The sequence below is a fragment of the Amblyraja radiata genome, chromosome 30 (assembly GCF_010909765.2).
Source record: "Amblyraja radiata isolate CabotCenter1 chromosome 30, sAmbRad1.1.pri, whole genome shotgun sequence".
In the NCBI taxonomy this organism is placed as follows: Eukaryota; Metazoa; Chordata; class Chondrichthyes; order Rajiformes; family Rajidae; genus Amblyraja; species Amblyraja radiata.
Genome location: NC_045985.1, coordinates 4955194 through 4981121, shown reverse-complemented (window position 1 = coordinate 4981121; position 25928 = coordinate 4955194). Strand labels below are relative to the sequence as shown.

General features: G+C 49.1%; 1 protein-coding gene across 1 annotated transcript in view; it reads right to left on the bottom strand.

Annotated features, from left to right (window-relative positions):
- The window catches only part of LOC116989916 (butyrophilin-like protein 10), a 29758-nt gene extending 5788 nt beyond the window's left edge, over positions 1-23970 (bottom strand). Inside the window, exons 1-5 of the mRNA XM_033047470.1 lie at positions 23947-23970; positions 15747-15831; positions 10972-11313; positions 9770-10051; positions 8397-8693 (exon numbers count right to left, since the gene is read on the bottom strand). Coding sequence (XP_032903361.1) covers positions 8397-8693; positions 9770-10051; positions 10972-11313; positions 15747-15801 — 976 coding nt within the window. The 5' untranslated portion in view covers positions 15802-15831; positions 23947-23970. The remainder of the gene's footprint in view (positions 1-8396; positions 8694-9769; positions 10052-10971; positions 11314-15746; positions 15832-23946) is intronic.
- Between the last annotated feature and the right edge of the window lie 1958 nt (positions 23971-25928).

Genomic DNA, 25928 nt, shown 5'->3' with positions numbered 1-25928 from the left:
GTCACCGCACAATGTTTTTTCAAGTGTTTTTTTTGACGCCGTTGGATTTTGAAATGTTTTGGCGACATTGATATGACACCAGCAGTCGCCGAAAAAAATCGCCAAGTGGAACAGACCCTTTACTCCTTATTCTTAAATTGTGGCCCCTGGTTCTGGACTCCCCGAACATCGGGAACATGTTCCCTGCCTCTAGCGTGTCCAAACACTTAATAATCTTATATGTTTCATGGATATGGTCAAATCTCAGCTGTAAACTCAGATACTGAATTCTATCAAAATTATATTGACAAATTATACTGCAAATGGTAGTGCTGCTGCTTCACAGAGCCTGAGACCCGGGTTCACACCTGACCTCAGGTGCTGTCTGTGTGCGTGTGGAGTTTGCACATTCTCCCTGAGAATGTGGAAGTTCCTCATCATTTAAAAATACAATATGGAGTCCGCTGAAATTAAGACAAGTTTTTACCCTCCTCTATCGAATTGCTAAGCTAGCAAAACAAGGGCTAACCCTTGCCTCCCGTACTTAACAAGGTCAGCAGACTGGTGGTTTCTCTAATGTCTCCTTTGTGACATAAACATAGGAGAAAATTTAGACTGAATAGATTATACGTATGTCATTAGGAGAAAAAAACAAAATGCTTGTTCTGCAGAAATATAACCTTCTCATATATCCATATATGGCAAACCCTTCCTCTATCAGAATAACCTGTCACTCTTCTGTCAATCTTCTAATGCTGTCCATCTTAAGGATCTGTCCATCTTAAGAAGCAAGAGGCTGAACTAACATTATAGATAACGTATTGCTGAATCGTCGAATATAAGGATATGTATACATGTACTGAATCATTGTCTCTGTGTGTGGGGATTTCTCTATAGTCTGTTATCAGCATACTGTAAAGGGATTTGTACTACACCAGCCTTGCGGATTAAAGATACTGATTTTATTTGCGTCTCTGTCTCTTTAAGCATATTTGGGCCACGACAAGACCTATGTTGGTTTTCTTAGGGTGCTCCGGTTTCCTCTCACACATCCCAAAGACGTGCGGGTTTTGTACGTTGACTGGTCCTCTGTAAATTGCCCCTGGGGTGTAGGTGGTGGATGAGCAGGCCCGTACGAAGCTTTCCAAAAAGGGGGGTGGCATGACAGGACGTGAAATAATGTGCGAGCTGCGCACATCACAAGCGCGAAGCGTGAAGTCACTCGATGCCGGGGTCCAGGGCCCACTTAAGGGCCCTGGAAGCTCTGGGGGTTTAGATGCTCTCTGATGCATTCTGAGCCTTATTTTGGAGCATTTTTGCACCAAATTTATGACCAATATTTCGGAAATTAACAGGAATCTGAGAGGTAGCTTTTTCACACAAAGGATGCTGGGTGTATGGAACGAGCTATGGAACGTAGTTAAGACTGGGGCTATCCTAATGTTTAAGAGACATTTGGACACGTACATGGATAGGACAGATTTAGATGGATATGGGCCAAACGCGCGTGAGTGGGACTAGTTTAGATGGGACATGTCGGTCGGTGTGGGCAAGTTGGGTTGCAAGGCCTGTTTCCACACTGCATCATTCCATGACTAAAAAGCTAAGAAGAAAAATGAATGTATATAAGTAGAGCAGATTTGAAAGAGGAGTGAAATGTAAAGGAAGAGAGAGGTTTGTGGGCGTAAAGGAACATAGGAAAGGAGGGGGGAGAGTGGGCCTGGGCAGATGGGTGAAGGGAAAATACACAATGTGCTGGAGTAACTCAGCAGGTTAGGCAGCATCTGTGGAGAATATGAATAGGCGACGTTTCACAGAGTGCTGGAGTAACTCAGTGGGTTAGGCAGCATCTCTGGAGATTATATTTCGGGTCAAGACCATTCTTCAGTAATATTCATGATGTGACATGCATAGACATTCCTGAATGTTACCCAAACCATCGTGAGCTGCTTTGTTACGGTGCTTGCCCTCTCCTATAACATCTCTGCTGCCTTGGGTGATGCAGGACAGGACACGAGCTTTGGGACATGGTGTGAACCTGTTGCAGTCTGTCCCAGCCTGGTAAAAACCTGGATGGAGTTGATTTGGAGAGGATGTTTCCATTAGTGGGAGAGTCTAGGACCAGTGGCCACAGCCTCGGAATTAAAATAGATTCCTTTAGGAAGGAGATGAGCAGGAATTTCTAAAGTCAGAGGGTGGTGAACTTGGCATACATTGCCACAGACAGTTGTGGAGGTCAAGTCAATGGACATTTTTCAGGAGGAGATTGATAGATTCTTGATTGATACGGGTGTCAGAGATAATGGGGAGAAGGCAAGAGAATGAGTTTGAGAGGGAAAGATAGATAGTCACAGAGTGATACAGGGTGGAAACAGGCCCTTCGGCCCAGCATGTCCCATCTGCACTAGTCCCACCTGCCCACGTTTGATCTATATCCCTCCGAACCTGTCCTATCCATGTACCTGTCTAACTGTTTCTTAAATGTTGCGATAGTCCGCGCCTCAACTACCTCCTCTGGCAGCTTGTTCCATACACCTACCACCCTTTGTGTGAAAAACATACCCCACAGATTCCTATTAAATCTTTTGCCCTTCACCTTAAACTTATGTCCTCTGCTCCTCGATTCACTTACTCTGGGCAAAAGACTCAACCATATCTATTCAAATCATGATTCTATACACCTCTATTAGATCATCCCTCATCCTCCTGTGCTCCATGAAATAGAGTCCCAGCCTATTCAACCTCTCCCTATAGCTCTGGCCCTCTAATCCTGGCAACATCCTCGTAAATCTTCATTGTACCCTTTCCAGTTTGATGACATCTTTCCTATAACATGGTGCCCAGAACTGAATACAATACTCTGAATGCAGCCTCACCACCTTCTTATGCAACTGCAACATGACCTCCCAACCTGACCCGCTGAGTTACTCCAGCACTCTGTGAAACGTCACAGAACAGGGCAAGATTAGCAAGTTTGCTGATGATACAGATGTGAGTGGTTTTGCATATAGTGAAGATGGTTGTGAAAGATTGCAGCAGGATCTGGATCAATTAGCCAGGTGGGCAGAGGAATGGTTGATGGTTGCATGGTTCCTTGAAGGTCGTGTCGCAGGTATATCAGGTGGTCAAAACGTATTTTGGCACTTTGGCTCTCATCAGTCGGAGTATTGAGTATAGAAATTGTGAGGTCATGTTGCAGTTGTATAAGACATTGGTGAGACCGCATTTGGAATATTGTGTTCAGTTCTGGGCACCATGTTATAGGAAAGATGTCAAATTGAAAAGAGTACAGAGATCCCCATCCTGGATCAGACCAATCAGGGTTGTGTCGTCCGCAAACTTGAGAAGCTTGACAGAGGTGTCTGTGGAGGTGCACTGATTGTTGTGGCGAGAGTAGAGGAGAGGGGTGAGTACGCATCTTGCGGTGCTCCTATGCTGAGCGTTTGCGGGTCTGAGATATGCTTTCCCGTCTCACATGCTGCTTCCTGCCAGTCAGAAAGCTGGTGATCCACCGACAGAGGGGTTCAGGCACAGTCAACTCAGGAAGTTTGGAGCGTAGTAGTTCTGGCACAATGGTGTTGAATGCAGAGCTAAAATCAACAAACAAAATCCTCGCATGGTCCCCTGGCGGTCTAGGTGCTGGCGGATGAAGTGTAGGCCCAGATTGACTGCATCATCCACAGATCTATTGGCCCAATATGCAAAATGCAGAGGGTCCAGCAGAGGGATTGTGATATTTTTCAGCTTGGCCAGCACAAGCCTTTCAACAGTCTCCATGACTACAGAGGTCAGTGCGACAAGCCTGTAGTCATTAAGACCAGTAATCCTTACCTTTTTGGGTACAGGGACAATAGTGGAGACTTTGAAGCAGGCAGGGACAGTACATCTTTGCAGGTACTGGTTAAAAAAGAGTAATTGGGTGTGAAGTGTTGGTGGGGTGGGAAAGGGACCACTCTTTTCATTACTGGAGTCTTGCCTTAAGTAGGTGTGAGGTGGTGAATGGGAAGGAGAGGGTGCAGGGTCCATTCTTTGCAGACTGGGGTCTGGCTGTGTTTGTTGGGGAGGGGGTACCAGGGTTACGTTACTGATTTTCAAACCTGCAGTAAAACTCTTTCAGGTAGTTCATCAGCTGACGATTGTCCAAAGAGCGGGAGGCTTTCCTCTTATAGCTGGTGATTTCTTGCATGCCCTTCCAAACTGAAGAAGAGTCACTAGCTGAGAAGTTGCTCCTCACCTTCACAGAGTACCTTTCCTTGGCAGCTCCGATTCCTCTTCTCAGCTCTTTATCGATTAGGCTATCTTTTAACTCTTTAATGATTAGGTTATTGGCTTGACGCATATTTGCCCCCCCCCCCCCCCCCCCCCGCCCCCCGATCTCGAAATGGAAATGTTACATCTGAATATAATGATCCCATTAAAATGTATATTTATGTCACAAACTATGGAATTCATATTTTTCAGCATTATTATCAAGGAAAAGAAAGCAGTTCCAATTGTTTGATATTATTTGATATTGTTTAAACTTATTCATATGGAGGAGAAAATATAATAGCTCTAAAGCCTATCTTAATTTTGCAATCTCACTAAAGATAATCCTCCTTTCCCTCTTCCCTCCCCCATCACTCTCTCCTCTCCCTTCCCCTCTCTATCTCCCCCTCCCACATCCCCCCCCCTCTTTCTGGCGGGGTGGGGGACAAAGATGAAGGTGGCGTGGGCCCAGCGGGGGTGGCGTGGGCCCAGTGGGGGTCAGCGGGGGTGGCGTGCGCCCAGCGGGGGTGGCGTGGGCCCAGCGGGGGTGGCGTGGGCCCAGTGGGGGTCAGCGGGGGTTGCGTGGGCCCAGCGGGGGTGGTGTGGGCCCAGCGGGTGTGGCGTGGTTCCCAGTGGGGGTGGCGTGGGCCCAGTGGGGGTCAGGGGGGGTGGCGTGGGCCCAGCGGGGGTCTGCGGGGGTGGCGTGGGCCCAGTGGGGGTTGTGTGGGTCCAGCGGGGGTCTGCGGGGGTGGCGTGGGCCCAGTGGCGGTTGTGTGGGCCCAGCGGGGATGGCGTGGGCCCAGCGGGAGTCAGCGGGGGTGGCGTGGGACCAGTGGGGTTCAGCGGGGGTGGCGTGGTCCCAGCGGGGGTCTACGGGGGTGGCGTGGGCCCAATAGGGGTGTGTGGGGTCAGCGGGGGTGGTGTGGGCCCAGCGGGGGTGGCTTGGGCGAAGCAGGGGTGGCATGGCCCCACAGGTGGTCAGCGGGGGTGGCGTGGGCCCAGCGGGGGTGGCGTGGGGGTAAGATGGCTTGGGCTCCCGGCGGCGGGGGGAGGCGAGGGGAGCGGGCCCCACCGCAGCGGCGTCTGGTGTTGAGGTTACAGCCGCTGGGTTCATATGCGGTGGTGCGGTGTCTGGGGGTGCCCCCCCCCCCCCTCCCTGCCCCGGACCCAGGGAAATGGGAACTCCCTTATCCGTTTTTTGGGGGGGAGGGGGGTTTCGATTTATTTATTTTTCCCTCGGGATTTTTTCTTACTCATGGGGGAAAAATGGGGGTGTGGGCGCACCCAACGCACCCCCCCCCCCCCCCCCCACTTCGGACGGCCATGATGAGTAATGGCCCTATGCCACGATGCGAGTTCATTCAAGAGCTCTCCCGAGTTTAAAAAAAAATCAAACTCGTGGTAAGCACGGAGAATGAACGTAGCGGGTACGTCGGAGCCCAGGGACGTCTCTTAGCGGCTCGTAACGCTAACAGCAGGTACTCGGGAAGACTCGCTAACAGCAGGTAAGCTCGGGAAGACTCGTGAAGATTTTTCAACATATTGAAAAATATTGAACATATTGAAAAATGTCCACGAGAGCCCTGAGTACCGACGAGCGGCCATTACCGTAAATCTCCGAGTTTGAATCAGGGCAAACTCGGGAGAATTCTTCGAATGAACTCGTACAATGGGACAGGGCTTTAAGTGCAATAACAGAATTAGTGTGAATGGGTAGTTGATGGTCGGCATGGACTCAGTGGGCCGATGGGCCTGTTTCCATGCTGTGCCTCCAAATTACTTCAAAATATTCTGTATGTCAAAGACGCAAAAAAGGATGCAGATCAGAAAATATTCAGGATATCAAGTGGTAGAGTTGCTGCCTTACAATGAATGCAGCGCCAGAGACCCGGGTTCGATCCCGATTACGGGTGACAATAGACAATTGTCCGATGCTGTCTGTACGGAGTTTGCACGTTCTCCCCGAGACCTGCGTGGGATTTCTCCGAGAACTTTCGTTTCCTCCCACACTCTAAAGAGGTACAGGTTTGTAGGTTAATTGACTTGGTAAAAAGTAAATACCCATTAATCTCCCATGTGGGACCTTATCAAAGTCCAGGTACACTCCCTCCACTGGCTCTCCCTTGTCCATTTTCCAAGTTACATCCTCAAAAAATTCCAGAAGATTAGTCAAGCATGATTTTCCCTTGGTAAATCCAAGCTGACTCGGACCGACACTGTTACTGCTATCCATTTATACTCATAGAAACATAGAAAATAGGTGCAGGGCAGATGCTCTGTTGCTGTGACTCTGTGACAACTGAAGGTGGAATGATCATCCATCAGACGTACACACCACACGCACTCCTTGTTCGGTGCGTTCTTCCAAGCGGATCCTGGGCTGGAGTCCGAAACTTACTCAGAGTCACAGGGAAATAAGGTCAGAACCACGTAGGGGCATGGATTCATCGGGTCATATTCCTAGGCGTACACATCTCTGAAGATCTTTCCAGGTCCGAGAACACTAACGCAATTATCAAAAAAGCTCATCAGCGCCTCTACTTCCTGAAAAGATTACGGAGAGTCGGATTGTCAAGGAAGACTCTCTCTAACTTCTACAGGTGCACAGTCGAGAGCATACTGACCGGTTGCATCGTGGCTTGGTTCGGCAATTTGAGCGCCCTGGAGAGGAAAAGACTACAAAAAGTAGTAAACACTGCCCAGTCCATCATCGGCTCTGACCTTCCTTCCATCGAGGGGATTTATCGGAGTCGCTGCCTCAAAAAGGCTGGCAGTATCATCAAAGACCCACACCATCCTGGCCACACACTCATCTCCCTGCTACCTTCAGGTAGAAGGTACAGGAGCCTGAAGACTGCAACAACCAGGTTCAGGAATAGCTACTTCCCCTCAGCCATCAAGCTATTAAACCTGGCTCGGACAAAACTCTGATTATTAATAACACACTGTCTGTTATTTGCACTTAATCAGTTTATTTATTCATGTGTGTATATATTTATATCATGGTATATGGACACATTTATCTGTTTTGTAGTAAATGCCTACTATTTTCTGTGTGCTTAAGCAAAGCAAGAATTTCATTGTCCTATACAGGGACACATGACAATAAACTCACTTGAACTCACTTGAACTTGAGATAAACAGAGACAGAGGCAGGGCGGTCTCAGAGTTGCTGCCTTACAGCAAATGCAGCACCGGAGACCCGGGTTCTATCCTGACTACGGGTGCTGTCTGTACGGAGTTTGTACGTTCTCCCCATGACCTGCATGGGTTTTCTCTGAGATCTTCAGTTTCCTCCCACACTCAAAGACCTACAGGTTCGTTGGCTTGGTAAATGTAAAAATGTACCTAGTGGTGTAGGATGGTGTTAATGTGCGGGGATCGCTGGTCGGCGCGGATCCTGTGGGTAGAAGGGTCTGTTTCTGCGCTGTATCTCTAAAACTAAATTATAGAGAAAGACACAGAGACAAAAAGACATAAAGATACAGACACAGAAACACAGCCACAGAGACTCAGAGACACAAAATCTCTTGAGGATGAACAAATTCATAATTTATAGGAGCAGTTTACGAGAATGAACTCCGGAATGATTGGGTTAGCATACAGTGAGCGTTTGATGTAGGGTCGCCAACTTCCTCACTCCCAAATAAGGGACAAAGGGTCAAAATACGGGACAAATTCCCCACGGCAATTCGTTGACCGACTTGGCCGTGGCTGGGTGAATGATGAGTTGGCCCGGAGTGCTGGACTGCACGCAAAGCCCAGCCGGCGGGCCAGCTGAGGAGTTTTGGCCCGGGGGCCTCGCGTACAGTCCGGCGCCCCGTCCAACTTACGAACCGATGATCAGCCGTGAGAAGGAGGGGTGGTGGTGGTGTCGGCGGTCAGCGAAGGTCCGAAGGTTCGGACAGCTGGCTGAGCTGACTGACGGACAGGGCCACTGGCGAGGTGCTGCTGCTGCACTCCATGGGCTGCACTACGTCGGGACGGGTGAGGCGGGGTCCGAACCTACAGCCCCCTCGACCCGAGTAGTAGCGGTCAAATACGGGACAAGGGCGGTACCGTGCGGAACAAACTAATTTAGCCCAATATACGGGATGTCCCGGCTAATACGGGACAGTTGGCGAACCAAAGTATGGGGCCCAAAATAGTTTCCCACAGGTGGGACTCACCTTCAACATCCAGATACAGCTTCTTCTGCATGTGGGAGGTGTTGGTCCTGGTGGAACAGGTGTAGATGCCACTGTCTGAGACTTTAATCCGTGTCAGTTTAAGTGAGGCATTCCTGCGGTGAAACTCTTCCCGAAAGAGTTCCGTCCTCCCTCGATACGCCTCGTCCTGTGCGTCAGGTCGATCCTGACCGCCGGAGTATAAATGTACCAGCGACATCGATGTGAACCATCTCACCTCCAATTCCTTCAGGTCTGTAACTGGTTGCATCCTGCACTCCAAGAGGACATCGCCACCCACTAGGCCGGTGAAGAGACTTCTTGGCGAAAAAACGTAGGGTTCCTCTGGAGAAAGGCAACATATTAAACCAAGTGTGTAGGAAGGAACTGGTTTACACCGAAGATCGACACTAAACACTGTAGTGACCTAGCGGGACAGGCAGTGGCTCTGGGGAAAAAGGAGTCTGAAGAAGGGTCTCAACCCAAAATGTCAACCATTCCTTTCCTCTAGAGACGCTGCCTGTCCCGTTGAGTTACTCCAGCATTTTGTGTCTACCTTCCATATTACGCGGATACTCAGGAGCGGGCACGGTGGCGCAGCCATAGAGTTGCTGCCTCACAGCGCCAGGGACCCGGGTTCGATCCTGACTACGGGTGCTGCCTCTAGGTGCATATCCCTTGATTCCTTAAGGAATCATTGATTCATCAAGGAATCTCTTGATTCATGAAGGAATCTCCTGAGATTCCCTAAAGGAATCAAGGGATATTGGGGGGAAAAGCAGGAAGGGGTTACTGATTTTAAATGATCAGTCATGTTCATATTAAATGGCGGTGCTGGCTTGATGGGCCGAATGGCCTACTCCTGCACCTATTGTTTGTTGTCTATTGTCTATTACCATGTTTAATGTATTTTGTGCTTTTAGGACTGTTGGCAGATCAATTTCCCTCCTGAGGTAAATAAAGTTGTATTGTATCGTATCGTATCTGAGATTATGATTTAAATTAAGGTAATTATACTCGAGAGGCAGTTATACTGAGGAACAGCACCTCGTAGTTCACTTGAGCAGTTTGCACCCCAGCGGTATGAACAATGACTTCTCCAATTCCAGGTAGACCCTGCTTTCTCCTCCCCTTCCCAGCTCTCCTACAGCCCACTGTCTCAGCCTCTTCCTTTCTTCTTCTCCCCCCCCCCCCCACACCCTCACATCAGTCTGAAGAAGGGTCTCGACCCGAAACGGCCGCCTATTCCTTCGCTCCATAGATGCTGCCTGACCCGCTGAGTTTCTCCAGCATTTTTGACTACCCTCGAGAGGCAGTTGCTTTGTTGTTGCGACTGTGTCAACCGAAGGTGGAATGATTTCCATTCACTGACGTACCTGATAACTGAAAATGGGCCGCTTTTGTCCATCCTGACCCGATTCCCACGAAACAGGAATACCTGTTTGAGGAATCGTTCCTGATATCGATGTGGCTGTGGACAGTGATCAGCCCGCTGGAGTGCTCGATGAACCCAGTATTAGACTGCGAGGTCACGTCCTGTCTGCTCCCATCCCGCCACAGTATCTCCGGCTGGGGAAACCATCCTTCAGACGTACACACCACACGTACTCCTTGCTCGGCGCGTTCTTCCAGACGGATCCAGGGCTGGAGTCCAAAACCTACTCAGAGTCACAGGGAGATAGGGTCAGAGGCTCGTAGAGACATGGATTCATCGGGTCATGGAGACAGGGAAACAGGGACAGACCATAGACAATAGACAATAGACAATCGGTGCAGAATTGGGCCATTCAGCCCTTCGAGCCAGCACCGCCACTCAATGTGATCATCCCCAATCAGTACCCCGTTCCTGCCTTCTCCCCATATCCCCTGACTCCGCTATCTTTAAGAACCCTGTCTAACTCTCTCGTGAAAGTATCCAGAGAACTGGCCTCCACCTGAGGGACCGTGAGGGTTGGTAGGGGGGAGAGGAGGTCAGTGAGATATGGGGGGGTCAGATGGTGGAGGGCTTTGTAGGTGAGGACCAGGATTTTGTAGGTGATCCGGTGGGAGATGGGAAGCCAGTGAAGTTGTTTGAGGACTGGAGTGATGTGATGCCAGGATTTGGTATGGGTGATGAGTCGGGCGGCTGCGTTCTGGACCAGTTGGAGTCGGTTGATGTAGGTGGAGCTGATGCCAAGGAGAAGTGAGTTGCAATAGTCCAGTCGGGAGGAGATGAAGGCATGGATGACACCACCGCCTTCTCACGGCCGATCATCGGTTCATGAGTTGGATGGGGCGCCGGACTGTGCGTGTGGCCCCCGGGCCAAAACTCCTCAGCTGGCCCGCCGGCTGGGCTTTGCGTGCAGTCCAGCACCCGGGGCCAACTCATCATTCACCCAGCCACGGCCCAATCGGTCAACGAATTGCCGTGGGGGAATTTGTCCCGTATTTTGAACTTTTGTCCCTTATTTGGGAGTGAGGAAGTTGACAACCCTGCATCATTCCAGAGATCTTGCTCGTAAACCCCCCCCCCCCCACCCGGACCCTCTCCAACTCCAGCACACCTCAGGTATGAGGCCCAAAATAGTTCCCCACTCACCTGCAACTACCAGATGCATCCCCATCTGCAAGTAGGTGGTGTTCGTCCTGGTGGAACAGGTATAGGTGCCACCGTCTAATGCTTTAATCCGCTTCAGTTTAAGTGAGGTATTTCCGCGGTGAAGCTCTTCATGAAAGAGTTCCGTCCTCCCTCGATACGCCACGTCCTGTGCGTCAGGTCGATCCTGACCGCCGGAGTATAAATGTACCAGCGACACCGATGTGTACCATCTCACCTCCAATTCATTCAGGGCTGTAACTGGTCTCAACATGCACTTCAAGAGGACATCGCCACCCACTAGGCCAAAGAAGGGACTTTCATCCGAAATATAATTGGCTTCCCCTGGAGAAAGGCAACATATTAAACAAAGTGTGTTGGAAGGAACCGAAGGCAGACACAAAACACAGTATTAACAGGCAGCGTCTCTGGAGAAAAGGGAGTCAGAAGAAACATTATCTTATTGAAACATATAAGATTATTTAGGTTTGGACACGCTAGAGGCAGGAAACATGTTCCCGATGTCTAGAACCAGGGGCCACAGTTTTAGAATAAGGGGTAAGCCATTTAGAACAGAGATGAGGAAACACTTTTACACATAGAGAGTTGTGTGTCTGTGGAATTATCTGCCTCAGAGGGCGGTGGAGGCCGGTTCTCTGGATACTTTCAAGAGAGAGCTAGATAGGGCTCTTAAAGATAGCGGAGTCAGGGGATATGGGGAGAAGGCAGGAACGGGGAACTGATTGGGGATGATCAGCCATGATCACATTGAATGGCGGTGCTGGCTCGAAGGGCCGAATGGCTTACTCCTGCACCTGTTGTCTATTGTCTATTGACCCGAAACGTCAACCATTCAATAGATGGAATTTCGAGCCCCGGTTTGTGTCCTCCTTAGTGTAGACAGATCCAAAGTACCTATTCAACTCATCTGCAATTTCCTTGTTCCCCATAATTAATTCACCTTTTTCGGCCTTCAAGGGTCCAACTTTGGTCTTAACTATTTTTTTCATCTTCACACACCTAAAGAAGCTGTTACTATCCTCCTTTATATTCTTGGCTAGCTCACCTTCGTACTTTCTCTCCAGAGATGCTGCCTGTCCCGCTGAGTTACTCCAGCATTTTGTGTCTATCTTCCGTATTAAGCATGACCAGTACTAAGGAGCGGGCACGGTGGCGCAGCGGTAGGTTTGCTGCTTCACAGAGCCAGCAACCCAGAGATCGATCCTAACTATGGGTGCTGCCTGCACGGAGTTTGTAACTCCTCCTCGCGACCGTGTTGGTTTTCTCCGGGAGCTCCGGTCTCCTCCCACATTCGCAAGACGTACAGTTGGCTTGGTGTCATTGTAAATTGTCCCTGGTGTGTATAGGGAGGTTTCACGGCAGTCGGGTCACGACCCATGCTACGCTACCCCAAATGGATTACACCCGATGTATTGCAGGTAGGCACTTACCATTGTTTCCAGCGTACACAAAATTGCTGGGGAAACTCAGCGGGTGCAGCAGCATCTATGGAGCGAAGGAAATAGGCGACGTTTCGGGCCGAAACCCTTCTTCAGACTGATGGGGGGGGGGGGGGGGGGGGGGGGGGGGGGGGGTGTTCCAGCGTAGCGGGCCCGTTAAAACCCGCTGCAATTGTCCATTTTTGCGCTGTAAATTATGGAAATCGGGATAAGCGTGTGAGACATTTAGCCTACTTCAGTATTCCAAAAGTGAGGAGAAATGACGGTAGATAGAAGCGAGAGCTGAAGGGACAACAACAGCCAGAGTGCTTGGCGAACACTGGCCGTTTGCTCACTGCATTTCATCAACTAAGGTGTTTTTTTCTCGATTCCTTTGGCATCTAAAAAGTTTCAGAAGTGATAAATTTGGCTGTAATTTTTTGAAATCGCCCGTGGTTCCCAAGTGGGTTTTTACATACAAAATGAAAACGCATCTGAAGAAAAATTTACAGCCAGATTTATCACTTCTGAGAATTTTTAGATACCAAAGGAATCAAGAAAAAACACAAACAATGCCTTACTTGATGAAATGCAGTGAGCAAACGCGATAATTCCCAATATTTTCAATTCCGATATCTGCACGGCCAATGTTTACCAAGCACTTTAGCTGCTGTTGTCCCTTCAGCTCTCGCTTCTCTATACCTTCATTTCGCTTCACGTTTGGAATCCTAAAGTTGGGTACGATGTCTCTCACACTTACCCCGACTCCCACAATTTCTTTCAGCGCAAAAATTCAACATTTTGGTGGTTTTTAACAGGCAGGAAAGTACGCGTTTCTTGCATTAATAACATATACCGGAAGTGACGGATGTCCTCCAGATGGATTGAGCGGCTCCGTCCGTCGAGCCCTCTGACCCAGTGACCTTTCGTGCAACCCCCTATAGGATAGTGTTAGAGTGTGGGCCAAAGGGCACGATTCCGTTCGAAACTAAGCAAATTCCATTTTTACAGTTCTCCAGAGATGCTGCCTGACATGCTAAGTTACTCCAGCATTCTGTGTCTTTTTTTTTTAATGTATTAACCAGCATTCAGTATTGATGTGGATAGAGAACTGGCTGGCAGACAGGCAGCAAAGAGTAGGAGTAAACGGGTCCTTTTAACAATGGCAGGCAGTGACTAGTGGGGTACCACAAGGCTCAGTTCTGGGACCCCAGCTATTTACGATATATATTAATGATTTGGACGAGGGAATTGAATGCAACATCTCCAAGTTTGCGGATGACACGAAGCTGGGGGCAGTGTTAGATGTGAGGAGGATGCTAGGAGGCTGCAAGGTGACTTGGATAGGCTGGGTGAGTGGGCAAATGCATGGCAGATGCAGTATAATGTGGATAAATGTGAGGTTATCCACTTTGGTGGCAAAAACAGGAAAGTAGATTATTATCTGAATGGTGGCCGATTAGGAAAGGGGGAGATGCAACGAGACCTGGGTGTCATGGTACACCAGTCATTAAAAGTAGGCATGCAGGTGCAGCAGGCAGTGAAGAAGGCGAATGGTATGTTAGCATTCATAGCAAAAGGATTTGAGTATAGGAGAAGGGAGGTTCTACTGCAGTTGTACAGGGTCTTGGTGAGACCACACCTGGAGTATTGCGTACAGTTTTGGTCTCCTAATCTGAGGAAAGACATTCTTGCCATAGAGGGAGTGCAGAGAAGGTTCACCAGACTGATTCCTGGGATGTCAGGACTTTCATATGAAGAAAGACTGGATAGACTCGGTTTGTACTCGCTAGAATTTCGAAGATTGAGGGGGGATCTTATAGAAACGTACAAAATTCTTAAGGGGTTGGACAGGCTAGATGCAGGAAGATTGTTCCCGATGTTGGGGAAGTCCAGAACAAGGGGTCACAGTTTAAGGATAAGCAGGAAATCTTTTAGGACTGAGATGAGGAAAACTTTTTTCACGCAGAGAGTGGTGAATCTGTGGAATTCTCTGCCACAGAAGGTAGTTGAGGCCAGTTCATTGGCTATATTTAAGAGGGAGTTAGATGTGGCCCTTGTGGCTAAAGGGATCAGGGGGTATGGAGAGAAGGCAGGTACAGGATACTGAGTTGGATGATCAGCCATGATCATATTGAATGGCGGTGCAGGCTCGAAGGGCCGAATGGCCTACTCCTGCACCTATTGTCTATGTTTCTATGTTTCTATCTGCAGTTCCTCTTTTCTGCATTTTGGGCAGCATGGTGGCGCAGTGGATCTTAGAGCGCCAGAGATCTGGGTTCGATCCTAACTGCGTGTACCGAGTTTGCACCTGCACCTCTTTGGAATGTGTTAGGAAACTGGAGCACCTGCAGAAAACCCACACGGTCTTGGGGAGAACGTACAAACTGCGTATAGACAGCCGCCGTGGCCGGGATCGAACCCAGGTCTCTGGCGCTGTGTTCCAGCAACACCACTGCACTGGTGTACTAGTCCGTACCGCTAGGATGGCCACGGTGGTGCATCGGTAGCGTTGCTTGTAGCGGGAGATCCCGGGTTCGGTCCCGACTACGGGTGCTGTCTGTACGGAGTTTGCACGTTCTCCCCGTGACCTGCGTGGGTTTTCTGCGGGATCTTCGGTTTGTACAGGTTTGCAGATTGTAGGACAGTTTTAATGTGCGGGGATCATATAACCATATAACCATATAACAATTACAGCACGGAAACAGGCCATCTCGGCCCTACAAGTCCGTGCCGAACAACTTTTTTCCCTTAGTCCCACCTGCCTGCACTCATACCATAACCCTCCATTCCCTTCTCATCCATATGCCTATCCAATTTATTTTTAAATGATACCGACGAACCTGCCTCCACCACTTCCACTGGAAGCTCATTCCACACCGCTACCACTCTCTGAGTAAAGAAGTTCCCCCTCATGTTACCCCTAAACTTCTGTCCCTTAATTCTGAAGTCATGTCCTCTTGTTTGAATCTTCCCTATTCTCAAAGGGAAAAGCTGATCCACATCAACTCTGTCTATCCCTCTCATCATTTTAAAGACCTCTATCAAGTCCCCCCTTAACCTTCTGCTACAGAGAATAAAGACCTAACTTATTCAACCTTTCTCTGTAACTTAGTTGTTGAAACCCAGGCAACATTCTAGTAAATCTCCTCTGTACTCTCTCTGTTTTGTTGACATCCTTCCTATAATTGGGTGACCAAAATTGTACACCATACTCCAGATTTGGTCTCACCAATGCCTTGTACAATTTTAACATTACATCCCAACTTCTATACTCAAATCGGCGCGCTTTTTCTCCAAACTAAACTCATCAGAACTATTAACAATTCCTTTGCTTACCCATCATAACTGCTTGAACAAGCACAAGCACAAGACCGCAGCATCTTCCCTTCATCGCTGGAATGAAATAATCGAACTGTTTCACCTGTAAAGAGAATATATATTAATCGTTTAAAGCATATTTTAACGACAGCACATTCGCGCAGCTGGTAAAGCCGCCACCTCACATCACCAGAGACAAGGTTTTTATCCTGATGTCAGGTGCTGTGTGTAGAGTTTCTCCCTGGGACCACGTGGGTTTCCTCCGGGTGCCCCGGTTTCCGGCACATCCCCAAAACATGCCGGTTTGTCGGTTAATTGGGCCCTCTGTAAATTGTCCTGACTGATTTAGTTCTTCGGGCTAAAAGAATCAAGGGATATAGACAATATACAACAGGTGCAGGAGGAGGCCATTCGGCCATTCGAGCCAGCACCGCCGTTCAATGTGATCATGGCTGATCATCCCCGTTCCTGCCTTCTCCCCATATCCCCTGACTCCTCTATTTTTAAGAGCCCTATCTAGCTCTCTCTTGAAAGTATCCAGAGAACCGGCCTCCATCGTCATTTGAGGCAGAGAAATCCGCAGACTCACCACTCTCTGTGTGAAAAAGTTTCCTCGTCTCCTTTCTAAATGCCTTATCCCTTATTCTTAAACTGTGGCCCCTGGTTCTGGACTCCCCCAACATAGGGAACATGTTTCCTGCCTCTAGCGTGTCCAATCCCTTAATGTTTAAGAAAGGGCTGCAGATGATCCAGACTGACTGACCAGACCGATTCCTGGGATGTCAGGACTTCCATATGAAGAAAGACTGGATAGACTCGGTTTGTACTCGCTAGAATTTAGAAGATTGAGGGCGGATCTTATAGAAACTCACAAAATTCTTAAGGGGTTGGACAGGCTAGATGCAGGAAGATTGTTCCCGATGTTGGGGAAGTCCAGGACAAGGGGTCACAGTTTAAGGATAAGGGGGGAAATCTTTTAGGACCGAGATGAGAAAAACATTTTTCACACAGAGAGTGCTGAATCTGTGGAATTCTCTGCCACAGAAGGTAGTTGAGGCCACAGTTCATTGGCTATATTTAAGAGGGAGTTAGATGTGGCCCTTGTGGCTAAAGGGATCAGGGGGTATGGAGAGAAGGCAGGTACAGGATACTGAGTTGGATGATCAGCCATGATCATATTGAATGGCAGTGCAGGCTCGAAGGGCCGAATGGCCTACTCCTGCACATATTTCCTATGTTTCTATATTTCTATGTTTCTATGTTTCTATGCTGGAAAAATCGAAAGAAGACAAAAATGCTGGAGAAACTTAGCGGGTGAGGCAGCACATATGGAGCGAAGGAACAGGTGACGTTTTGGGTCGAGACCCTTCTTCAGACCCTTAACAATCTTATATGTTTCAATAAGATCCCCTTCCATCCTTCTAAATATGGGGAAAAAGCAGGAACGGGCTACTGATTTTAGGCGATCAGCCATGATCATATTGAATGGCGGTGCTGGCCCCAGGGGCCGAATGGCCTACTCCTGCACGCACCTATTGTCTATGTTTCTATGTTACTCCAGCACTTTGTGTTCTTTTGTGTGGTAGACAGTATCTGCAGTTCCTTGTTTTGACAATACAGTGTTTGTAGAGGGTACACAAAATTGCTGGGGAAACTCAGCGGGTGCAGCAGCATCTATGGCGCGAAGGAAATAGGCGACGTTTCGGGCCGAAACCCTTCTTCAGGCTGATAGAGACCTGCCTCAGGCTCCAACCACACAGACAGTGTGTCTGCTGCAAGTCTCTGCGCGCCTGGTTTAATTCACCCCACCCTAGTCAAAAACCTTCCTCCTCCTCTCTCGCCCTTGGGCTTTTTCTAGATTTCTCTTAAACGCACGGAGATTGTTCAGCACAATCGAGTCCTGTTCTCCTGCCAGCCTCTGGATAAAGTCTTTGCATTGAGCGGTGAATCTGCCACAGAATGCAATTCACTGGATGCTTTCTAGAGAAAGTTAGATTTAGCTCTTAGCGGCTAACGGAATCAAGGGATATGAGGAGAAGGCAGGAACGGGCTACTGATTGTGGATGATCAGCCATGATCATATTGAATGGCGATGCTGGCTTGAAGGGCCGAATGGCCTACTCCTGCACCTATTTTCTGTTTCTATGTATATCCTATGTATAGGATAAGTAAGTGGGATACCATAGCACTAGTGTGAATGGGTGATCGGTGGTCAGCGTGGACTCGATGGGCCGAAGGGCCTGTTTCCACACTGTATCTCTAAACAGTCTCCAAACACCGAGTTAATTGTAGGAAGGAACTGCAGATGCTGGTTTACACCGAAGATAGACACAGAATGCTGGAGTAACACAACGGAACAGGCAGCGTCTCTGGGGGAGAGAAGGGATGGGTGACGTTTCGGGTTGAGGCACCTTCTTCAGACTGATGGATCTTGAAAATGCAGAGTCTGAAGAAGGGTCTCGACCAGAAACGCCACCCATTCCTTCTCTCCAGAGATGCTGCCTCTCCTGTCCCGCTGAGAGTTACTCCAGCATTTTGTAGTGTCCGTCTGTGGGAATGAGAAGGGGATTTAATCTTTTCTTTGCATAGTGGGCCGCCTAGCAGCGACATGCCCGGCCGAGGGCACTGGGAACGAACAGATGAACAGAGGGTGGTGGATGTATGGAACAAGCTGCCAGAGGAGGCAGCTGAGGCTGGGACTATCCCGACGTTGAAGGAACAGGTAGATGGCGAGGACATGTTTGGAGGGATATGGACCAAGCGCAGGCAGGTGGGACTAGTATAGAAGGGGCACGTTGGGCCGAAGGGCCTGTTTACACGCTGTATAGCGACCCCAGTGAACGACCAACTCTCCCGGCCGCCGCCTAGACAATCCCTGACCCGCACCGGCCTCTCCCGAGCGGGCAAACTGGCCACTCCGGCCCCGGGAAACCAACCCTGGCCTCGGTCCCACCCGCACCCCGGGGGGGCTGTGGACCGGGCCGGCACAACGGGGTCTTCCCTTCCACCGAGTCTCCGCTAAGTTGCAAAGCAGGTGGAGCGATCGCTTTGTCCCAGCGCCTGAGAGATGTCCAGGAGTCTCACTCACCTGATGAGTCGTTCCCACCTCCCCGGGGCCGGCCCGCTACTCCGTGCCCGAGTTAAAGATCGGAACAGCACCTGTACAGATAAACCCTTTCCCAAAATTTGGGATGCAATGACAGGGCGTGGAGGGCAGCGAGGAGTTGGACGATTTTAGTTTCGTTTATTCATTGAGTCATGGGGTGGTACAGTGTGGAAACAGGCCCTTCGTCCCAACTTGCCCACACCGGCCAACAGTGTCCCAGCTACACTGGTCATAGAGTGGTACAGTGTGGAAACAGGCCCTTCGTCCCAACTTGCCCACACCGGCCAACAGTGTCCCAGCTACACTAGTCACAGAGTGAAACAGTGTGGAAACAGGCCCTTCGTCCCAACTTGCCCACACCGGCCAACAATGTCCCAGCTACACTAGTCCCAGCTGCCTGCGTTTGGTCCACATCCCTCCAAACGTGCCCTGTCCATGTTACCTGTACCATGTCTAACTGTTTCTTAAACGATGGGATAGTCCCAGCCTCAACTACCTCCTCTGGCAGCTTGTTCCACACACCCACACCTGTGTGAAAAAAGTTAACCCCTCCGATTCCTATTCAATCTTTTCCCCTTCACCTTGAACCTATGTCCTCTGGTCCTCGATTCCCCAACTCTGGGTAAAAGACTCGAAGGTAGACACACTTAGTTCAGTCTGAAGAAGGGTCTCGACCCGAAACATCACCGATTCCTTCGCTCCATAGATGCTGCCTCACCCGCTGAGTTTCTCCAGCATTTTTGTCTACCTTCGACTTTTCCAGCATCTGCAGTTCTTTCTTAAACATTGGGTAAAGACTGTACATCTACCCAATCTAATCCTCTCATGATTTTGTACACCTCTCTGTAAGATCTCCCCTCATCCTCCTACGCTCCATGGAATAGAAACCAGCCTACTCAACCTCTCCCTAAAGCTCACATCCTCCAGTCCTAACAAGTCTTATTGTCACAAGTACCGAGCTGCAGTGAAAGCTTTAAGCCCCTGTCCCACTTAGGAAACCTGAACGGAAACGTCTGGAGACTTTGCGCCCCACCCAAGGTTTCCGTGCGGTTCCCGGAGGTTGCAGGTGGTTGCAGGTAGTGGAAGCAGATAGGGAGACCGACAAAAACCTCCGGGGACCGCACGGAAACCTTGGGTGGGGCGCAAAGTCTCCAGAGGTTTCCGTTCAGGTTTCCTAAGTGGGACAGGGGCTTTAGTTTGCTTGCTGTCCATTCAAAGAAAGAGTAGGAAGGAACTGCAGATGCTGGTTGAGACTGAAGATAGACACAAAATGCTGGAGTAACACAGCGGGACAGGCAGCATCTCTGGAGAGAAGGAATGGGTGACGTTTCGGGTCGAGACACTTCTTCAGACCGGTTAGGGATAAGGGAAACGAGAGGGGCAGACGATGATGTGGAGAGATGAAGAACAATGAATATGGTCACAATCCTGCCGTCCACAGCAGTGTTTCTCAACCGGGGTTCCCCAGAACGCGAGAGTTCCACGAGAGGTCACGGGAGAAATAGTGATCAATAGGCTAATCATATGTAAATGCATTTGTGAGTCATTTTTGTGTTTCATTTCATATTCGTAATTTTATTACACCCGTACGGCATATTGCTTATTTATGTATTGTATTTATTTACCTTTCTTGTACATCAGTGGAGCTGCACACTAAATCTCGTTGCACTGACGTGCAATGACAATAAAATATATATTATTATTATTATATTGAGCGACGTCATATTTAGCTATGTCGATATGTCACCAGTGTGAAGCGGCCTTTAGTGGTCAGTGGACAGGAGGTGTACGTGACGGATTCGTGTTGGAGTCGGATACACAAGAAATCAAGGAGTCCAGAACCAGGGGCCACAGTCTTAGAATAAAGGGGGGGTCATTTAAGACTGAGGTGAGAAAAAAAAATTTTCACCCAGAGTTGTGAATTTGTGGAATTCCCTGCCACAGAGGGCAGTGGAGGCCAAGTTACTGGATGGATTTAAGAGAGAGTTAGATAGAGCTCTAGGGGCTAGTGGAGTCAAGGGATATGGGGAGAAGGCAGGCACGGGTTATTGATTGGGGGACGATCAGCCATGATCACAATAAATGACGGTGCTGGCTGGAAGGGCCGAATAGCCTCCTCCTGCGCCTATTTTCTATGTTTCTATGACTCCACGGCCCTGCCAGAAACGAGCATTTACCTTCAGTGGCTGCAGCAGAAAGACCCAGCTCGTTCAGTAAGATTCACAGGCACCAGACTCGCACTTGTCCTTTAAAATTACTTTATTGGACAATTACAGCATGATGCAACGTTGAAATAATGTACAAAACAATCCTCGAAAAAGTCAAAACAAAGGATAATTGGTGAAGCAGAAGCTGACTTGTTTGGCAATCGTCACATGTGATTGTATTATTATTATTTTTTGTTTTAATACCTGACTGCCCAGACTCCAATATCTCTCCGCACATTGTCCCTTCTGCTGGAGATAATGGTGACCCCACTCCATACATTCTTCCACCTGGCCCCAGTTGGTCTTGTCTAAGCACCAGGCACAACCCATCACCAAATGGAGTCAACTTATCCCCTGTCTGGGGGAAGTCATGAAGTCATCGTCAATAGATAGATGTCACAGCTATACCAAACCTCCCATAACATTGGGAGATCATGCTTTGATACTGATTTAGGTCACACTCAAACTCAATAAATTAAATACCCAATATTTTATTTACTATCCCTTATTTGTACAGTTTCATTATCCAAAAATATTTTACTAAGTTCTGAGTGCAGGCAATCCCTCTTTTAATATTAGTTTAGAGATGCAGCGTGGGAACAGGCACTTTGGCCCACTGAGCCCGCACCTATCAATAATCACCCATATACTAGTTCTATCCTACACACTAAGGACAATTTAGAGGAAGCCAATTAACATACAAGCTTGCACATCTTCAGAGTGCAGAGTTCCCGGTGTTGGGGGAGTCCAGAACCAGGGGCCACACACAGTTTAAGAATAAGGGGCAAGCCATTTAGAACGGAGACGCTATGAGTCTGTGGAATTCTCTGCCTCAGAGGGCGGTGGAGGCTGGTTCCCTGGATACTTAGGGCGCTTAAAGATAGCGGAGTCAGGGGATATTGGGAGAAGGCAAGAACGGGGTACTGATTGGGGATGATCAGCCATGATCACATTGAATGGCGGTGCTGGCTCGAAGGGCTGAATGGCCTTCTCCTGCACCTATTCTCTATTGAGTGTGGGAGGAAACCGGAGCACTCAGGGGAAACCCACACAGATCACAGGGTGGACGTGCAAACTCCGTACAGACAGCACCCGTGGCCAGGATCGAACCCGGGTCCCTGGTGCTGTGAGGCAGCAACTCTACCGCTGCACCACCGTGCCCGTCTCTGCTCCTTGTGTCGGAAGGAAATGGGAAGAGAGATGAGAATGCTTACCCAGAGCTTGGGTAAGAACATGCCCAGGGTTGCTGGGCAAGAGGTAGGCAGTGTGATTTGGGCAGGTTGGGTGAGTGGGCAGATGCAAGGCAGATGTAGTGTAATAATGTGGATAAATGTGAGGTTATCCACTTTGGCAGCAAGAACAAGGAGGCGAATTACTATCTCGATGGTGTCTGATGAGGAAACAGGAAAGTTGAACGAGACCTGGTGTCCTTGTACACCGGTCACTGAAAGTAAACATACAGGTACAGCAGGCAGTGAAGAAAGCTAATGGCATGTTGCCCTTCATAACAAGAGGATTTGAGTATAGGAGGAAAGAGGTCCTTCTGCAGTTGTGCAGGGCCCTAGTGAGACCACATCTGGAGTATTGTGTGCAGTTTTGGTCTCCTAATTTGAGGAAGGGCATCCTTGCTATTGAGGCAGTGCAGAGTAGGTTCTATTGTCTATTGACACATAGTGCTGGAGTTACTCAGCAGGTCAGGCAGCATCTCTGGAAAACATGGATTGGTGATGTTTTGTGGGCAAAACAAGCTATCTACCCGAATCGTCACCCATCCATGGTCCCCAGAGATGCTGCCTGACCCGCTAAGTTACTCCGGCACTTGGTGTATTTTTTGGAACTGTAGATGCTGGTTTACCAAACAAAAAAAAAGACAAAATCCTTAAGTACCTCAGCGGGTCAGGCAACATACCTGGAGAACATGGAAAGGTGATGTTACAGGTCAAAAGCAGCTATCTCGACCGGAAGTGATGGCCATGCATGTTCTCCAGAGATGCTGCCTGGCCCTTTGTGTTACTCCAGCACTTTGAGTCTTTTTTTATTTTCGTTGTAAACCAGCATCTGCAGTTCCTTGTAGTCGAAGCAAAGATACGCCCCTGGGGTACGAAGATACGCCCGACGAATGATTAACGGAGCAAGTTCCCTGCCTCTAAAGTATTATTTCAAGGGGGAAAACCAAAAGATGTGACAGAATCCCACCCGGTAGAATTCCAAGAGATCGGAGAGAAACTAGAAGGAAAGACTGCAAAAAAAACAGACAAAAAAATCCCATTATCCGTGAGAATTTCACTCCTTGCTAACGATATAAAACAGAGGGGAAACTTTCTTAACCGACTCCCACCTTATTTTTTTTCTCTTCCAAAAAAAGACTCGGATATTTTCTTCTGGAATTTCCAGTAACGGCTGGGGTCGGCAATGGAACCTCTGGTCCATCATCCACCCCCTGCAAATGCCATGGGTTTGCCTGGGAGAAATCAACTCCTGTTCAATTCCCGCTGCCTCCCTATCCCGACGTTGAAGAAACAGGTAGATGGCGAGGACATGTTTGGAGGGATATGGACCAAGCGCAGGCAGGTGGGACTAGTATAGAAGGGGCACGTTGGGCCGAAGGGCCTGTTTACACGCTGTATAGCGACCCCAGTGAACGACCAACTCTCCCGGCCGCCGCCTCGACAATCCCTGACCCGCACCGGCCTCTCCCGAGCGGGCAAACCGGCCACTCCGGCCCCGGGAAACCAACCCTGGCCTCGGTCCCACCCGCACCCCCGGGGGGGGGGGGGGGGGGGGGGCTGTGGACCGGGCCGGGACAGCGGGGTCTTCCCTTCCACCGAGTCTCCGCTACGTTGCAAAGCAGGTGGAGCGATCGCTTTGTCCCAGCGCCTGAGAGATGTCCAGGAGTCTCACTCACCTGTTGAGTCGTTCCCACCTCCCCGGGGCCGGCCCGCTACTCCGTGCCAGAGTTAAAGATCGGAACAGCACCTGTACAGATAAACCCTTTCCCAAATTTTGGGATGCAATGACAGGGCGTGGAGGGCAGCGAGGAGTTGGACGATTTTAGTTTCGTTTATTCATTGAGTCATGGAGTGGAAACAGGCTCTTCGTCCCAACTTGCCCACACCGGCCAACAATGTCCCAGCTACACTGGTCATAGAGTGGTACAGTGTGGAAACAGGCTCTTCGTCCCAACTTGCCCACACCGGCCAACAATGTCCCAACTACACTAGTCCCAGCTGCCTGCGTTTGGTCCATATCCCTCCAAACCTGCCCTGTCCATGTTACCTGTACCATGTCTAACTGTTTCTTAAACGATGGGATAGTCCCAGCCTCAACTACCTCCTCTGGCAGCTTGTTCCACACACCCACACCTGTGTGAAAAAAGTTAACCCCTCCGATTCCTATTCAATCTTTTCCCCTTCACCTTGAACCTATGTCCTCTGGTCCTCGATTCCCCAACTCTGGGTAAAAGACTCGAAGGTAGACACACTTAGCTCAGTTTGAAGAAGGGTCTCGACCCAAAACATCACATAGATACATAGATACATAGAAAATAGGTGCAGGAGTAGGCCATTCGGCCCTTCGAGCCTGCACCGCCATTCAATATGATCATGGCTGATCATCCAACTCAGTATCCCGTACCTGCCTTCTCTCCATACCCCCTGATCCCTTTAGCCACAAGGGCCACATCTAACTCCCTCTTAAATATAGCTAATGAACTGGCCTCAACTACCCTCTGTGGCAGAGAGTTCCAGAGATTCACCACACTCTGTGTGAAAAGGTTTCTTCTCATCTCGGTCCTAAAGGATTTCCCCCTTATCCTTAAGCTGTGACCCCTTGTCCTGGACTTCCCCAACATCGGGAACAATCTTCCTGCATCTAGCCTGTCCAACCCCATAAGAATTTTGTACGTTTCTATAAGATCCCCTCTCAATCTCCTAAATTCTAGCGAGTATAAGCCAAGTCTATCCAGTCTTTCTTCATATGATAGTCCTGACATCCCAGGAATCAGTCTGGTGAACCTTCTCTGCACTCCCTCTATGGCTATAATGTCCTTCCTCAGATTTGGAGACCAAAACTGTACGCAATACTCCAGGTGTGGTCTCACCAAGACCCTGTACAACTGCAGTAGAACCTCCCTGCTCCTATACTCAAATCCTTTTGCTATGAAAGCTAACATACCATTCGCTTTCTTCACTGCCTGCTGCACCTGCATGCTTACTTTCAATGACTGGTGTACCATGACACCCAGGTCTCGCTGCATCTCCCCTTTTCCTAATCGGCCACCATTTAGATAATAGTCTGCTTTCCTGTTTTTTGCCACCAAAGTGGATAACCTCACATTTATCCACATTATACTGCATCTGCCAAACATTTGCCCACTCACCCAGCCTATCCAAGTCACCTTGAAGTCTCCTAGCATCCTCCTCACAGCTAACACTGCCCCCCAGCTTAGTGTCATCCGCAAACCTGGAGATGTTGCCTTCAATTCCCTCATCCAGATCATTGATATAAATTGTAAATAGCTGGGGTCCCAGCACTGAGCCTTGCGGTACCCCACTAGTCACTGCCTGCCATTGTGAAAAGGACCCGTTTACTCCTACTCTACAGTAGGAAGAGTAGGAATCACCTATTCCTTCGCTCCATAGATGCTGCCTCACCCGCTGAGTTTGTCCAGCATTTTTGTCTACCTTCGACTTTTCCAGCATCTGCAGTTCTTTCTTAAACATGGGTAAAAGACTGTACATCTACCCGATCTAATCCTCTCATGATTTTGTACCTCTCTATAAGATCTCCCCTCATCCTCCTACGCTCCATGGAATAGAGACCCAGCCTACTCAACCTCTCCCTAAAGCTCACATCCTCCTAGTCCTAACAAGTGTTATTGTCACAAGT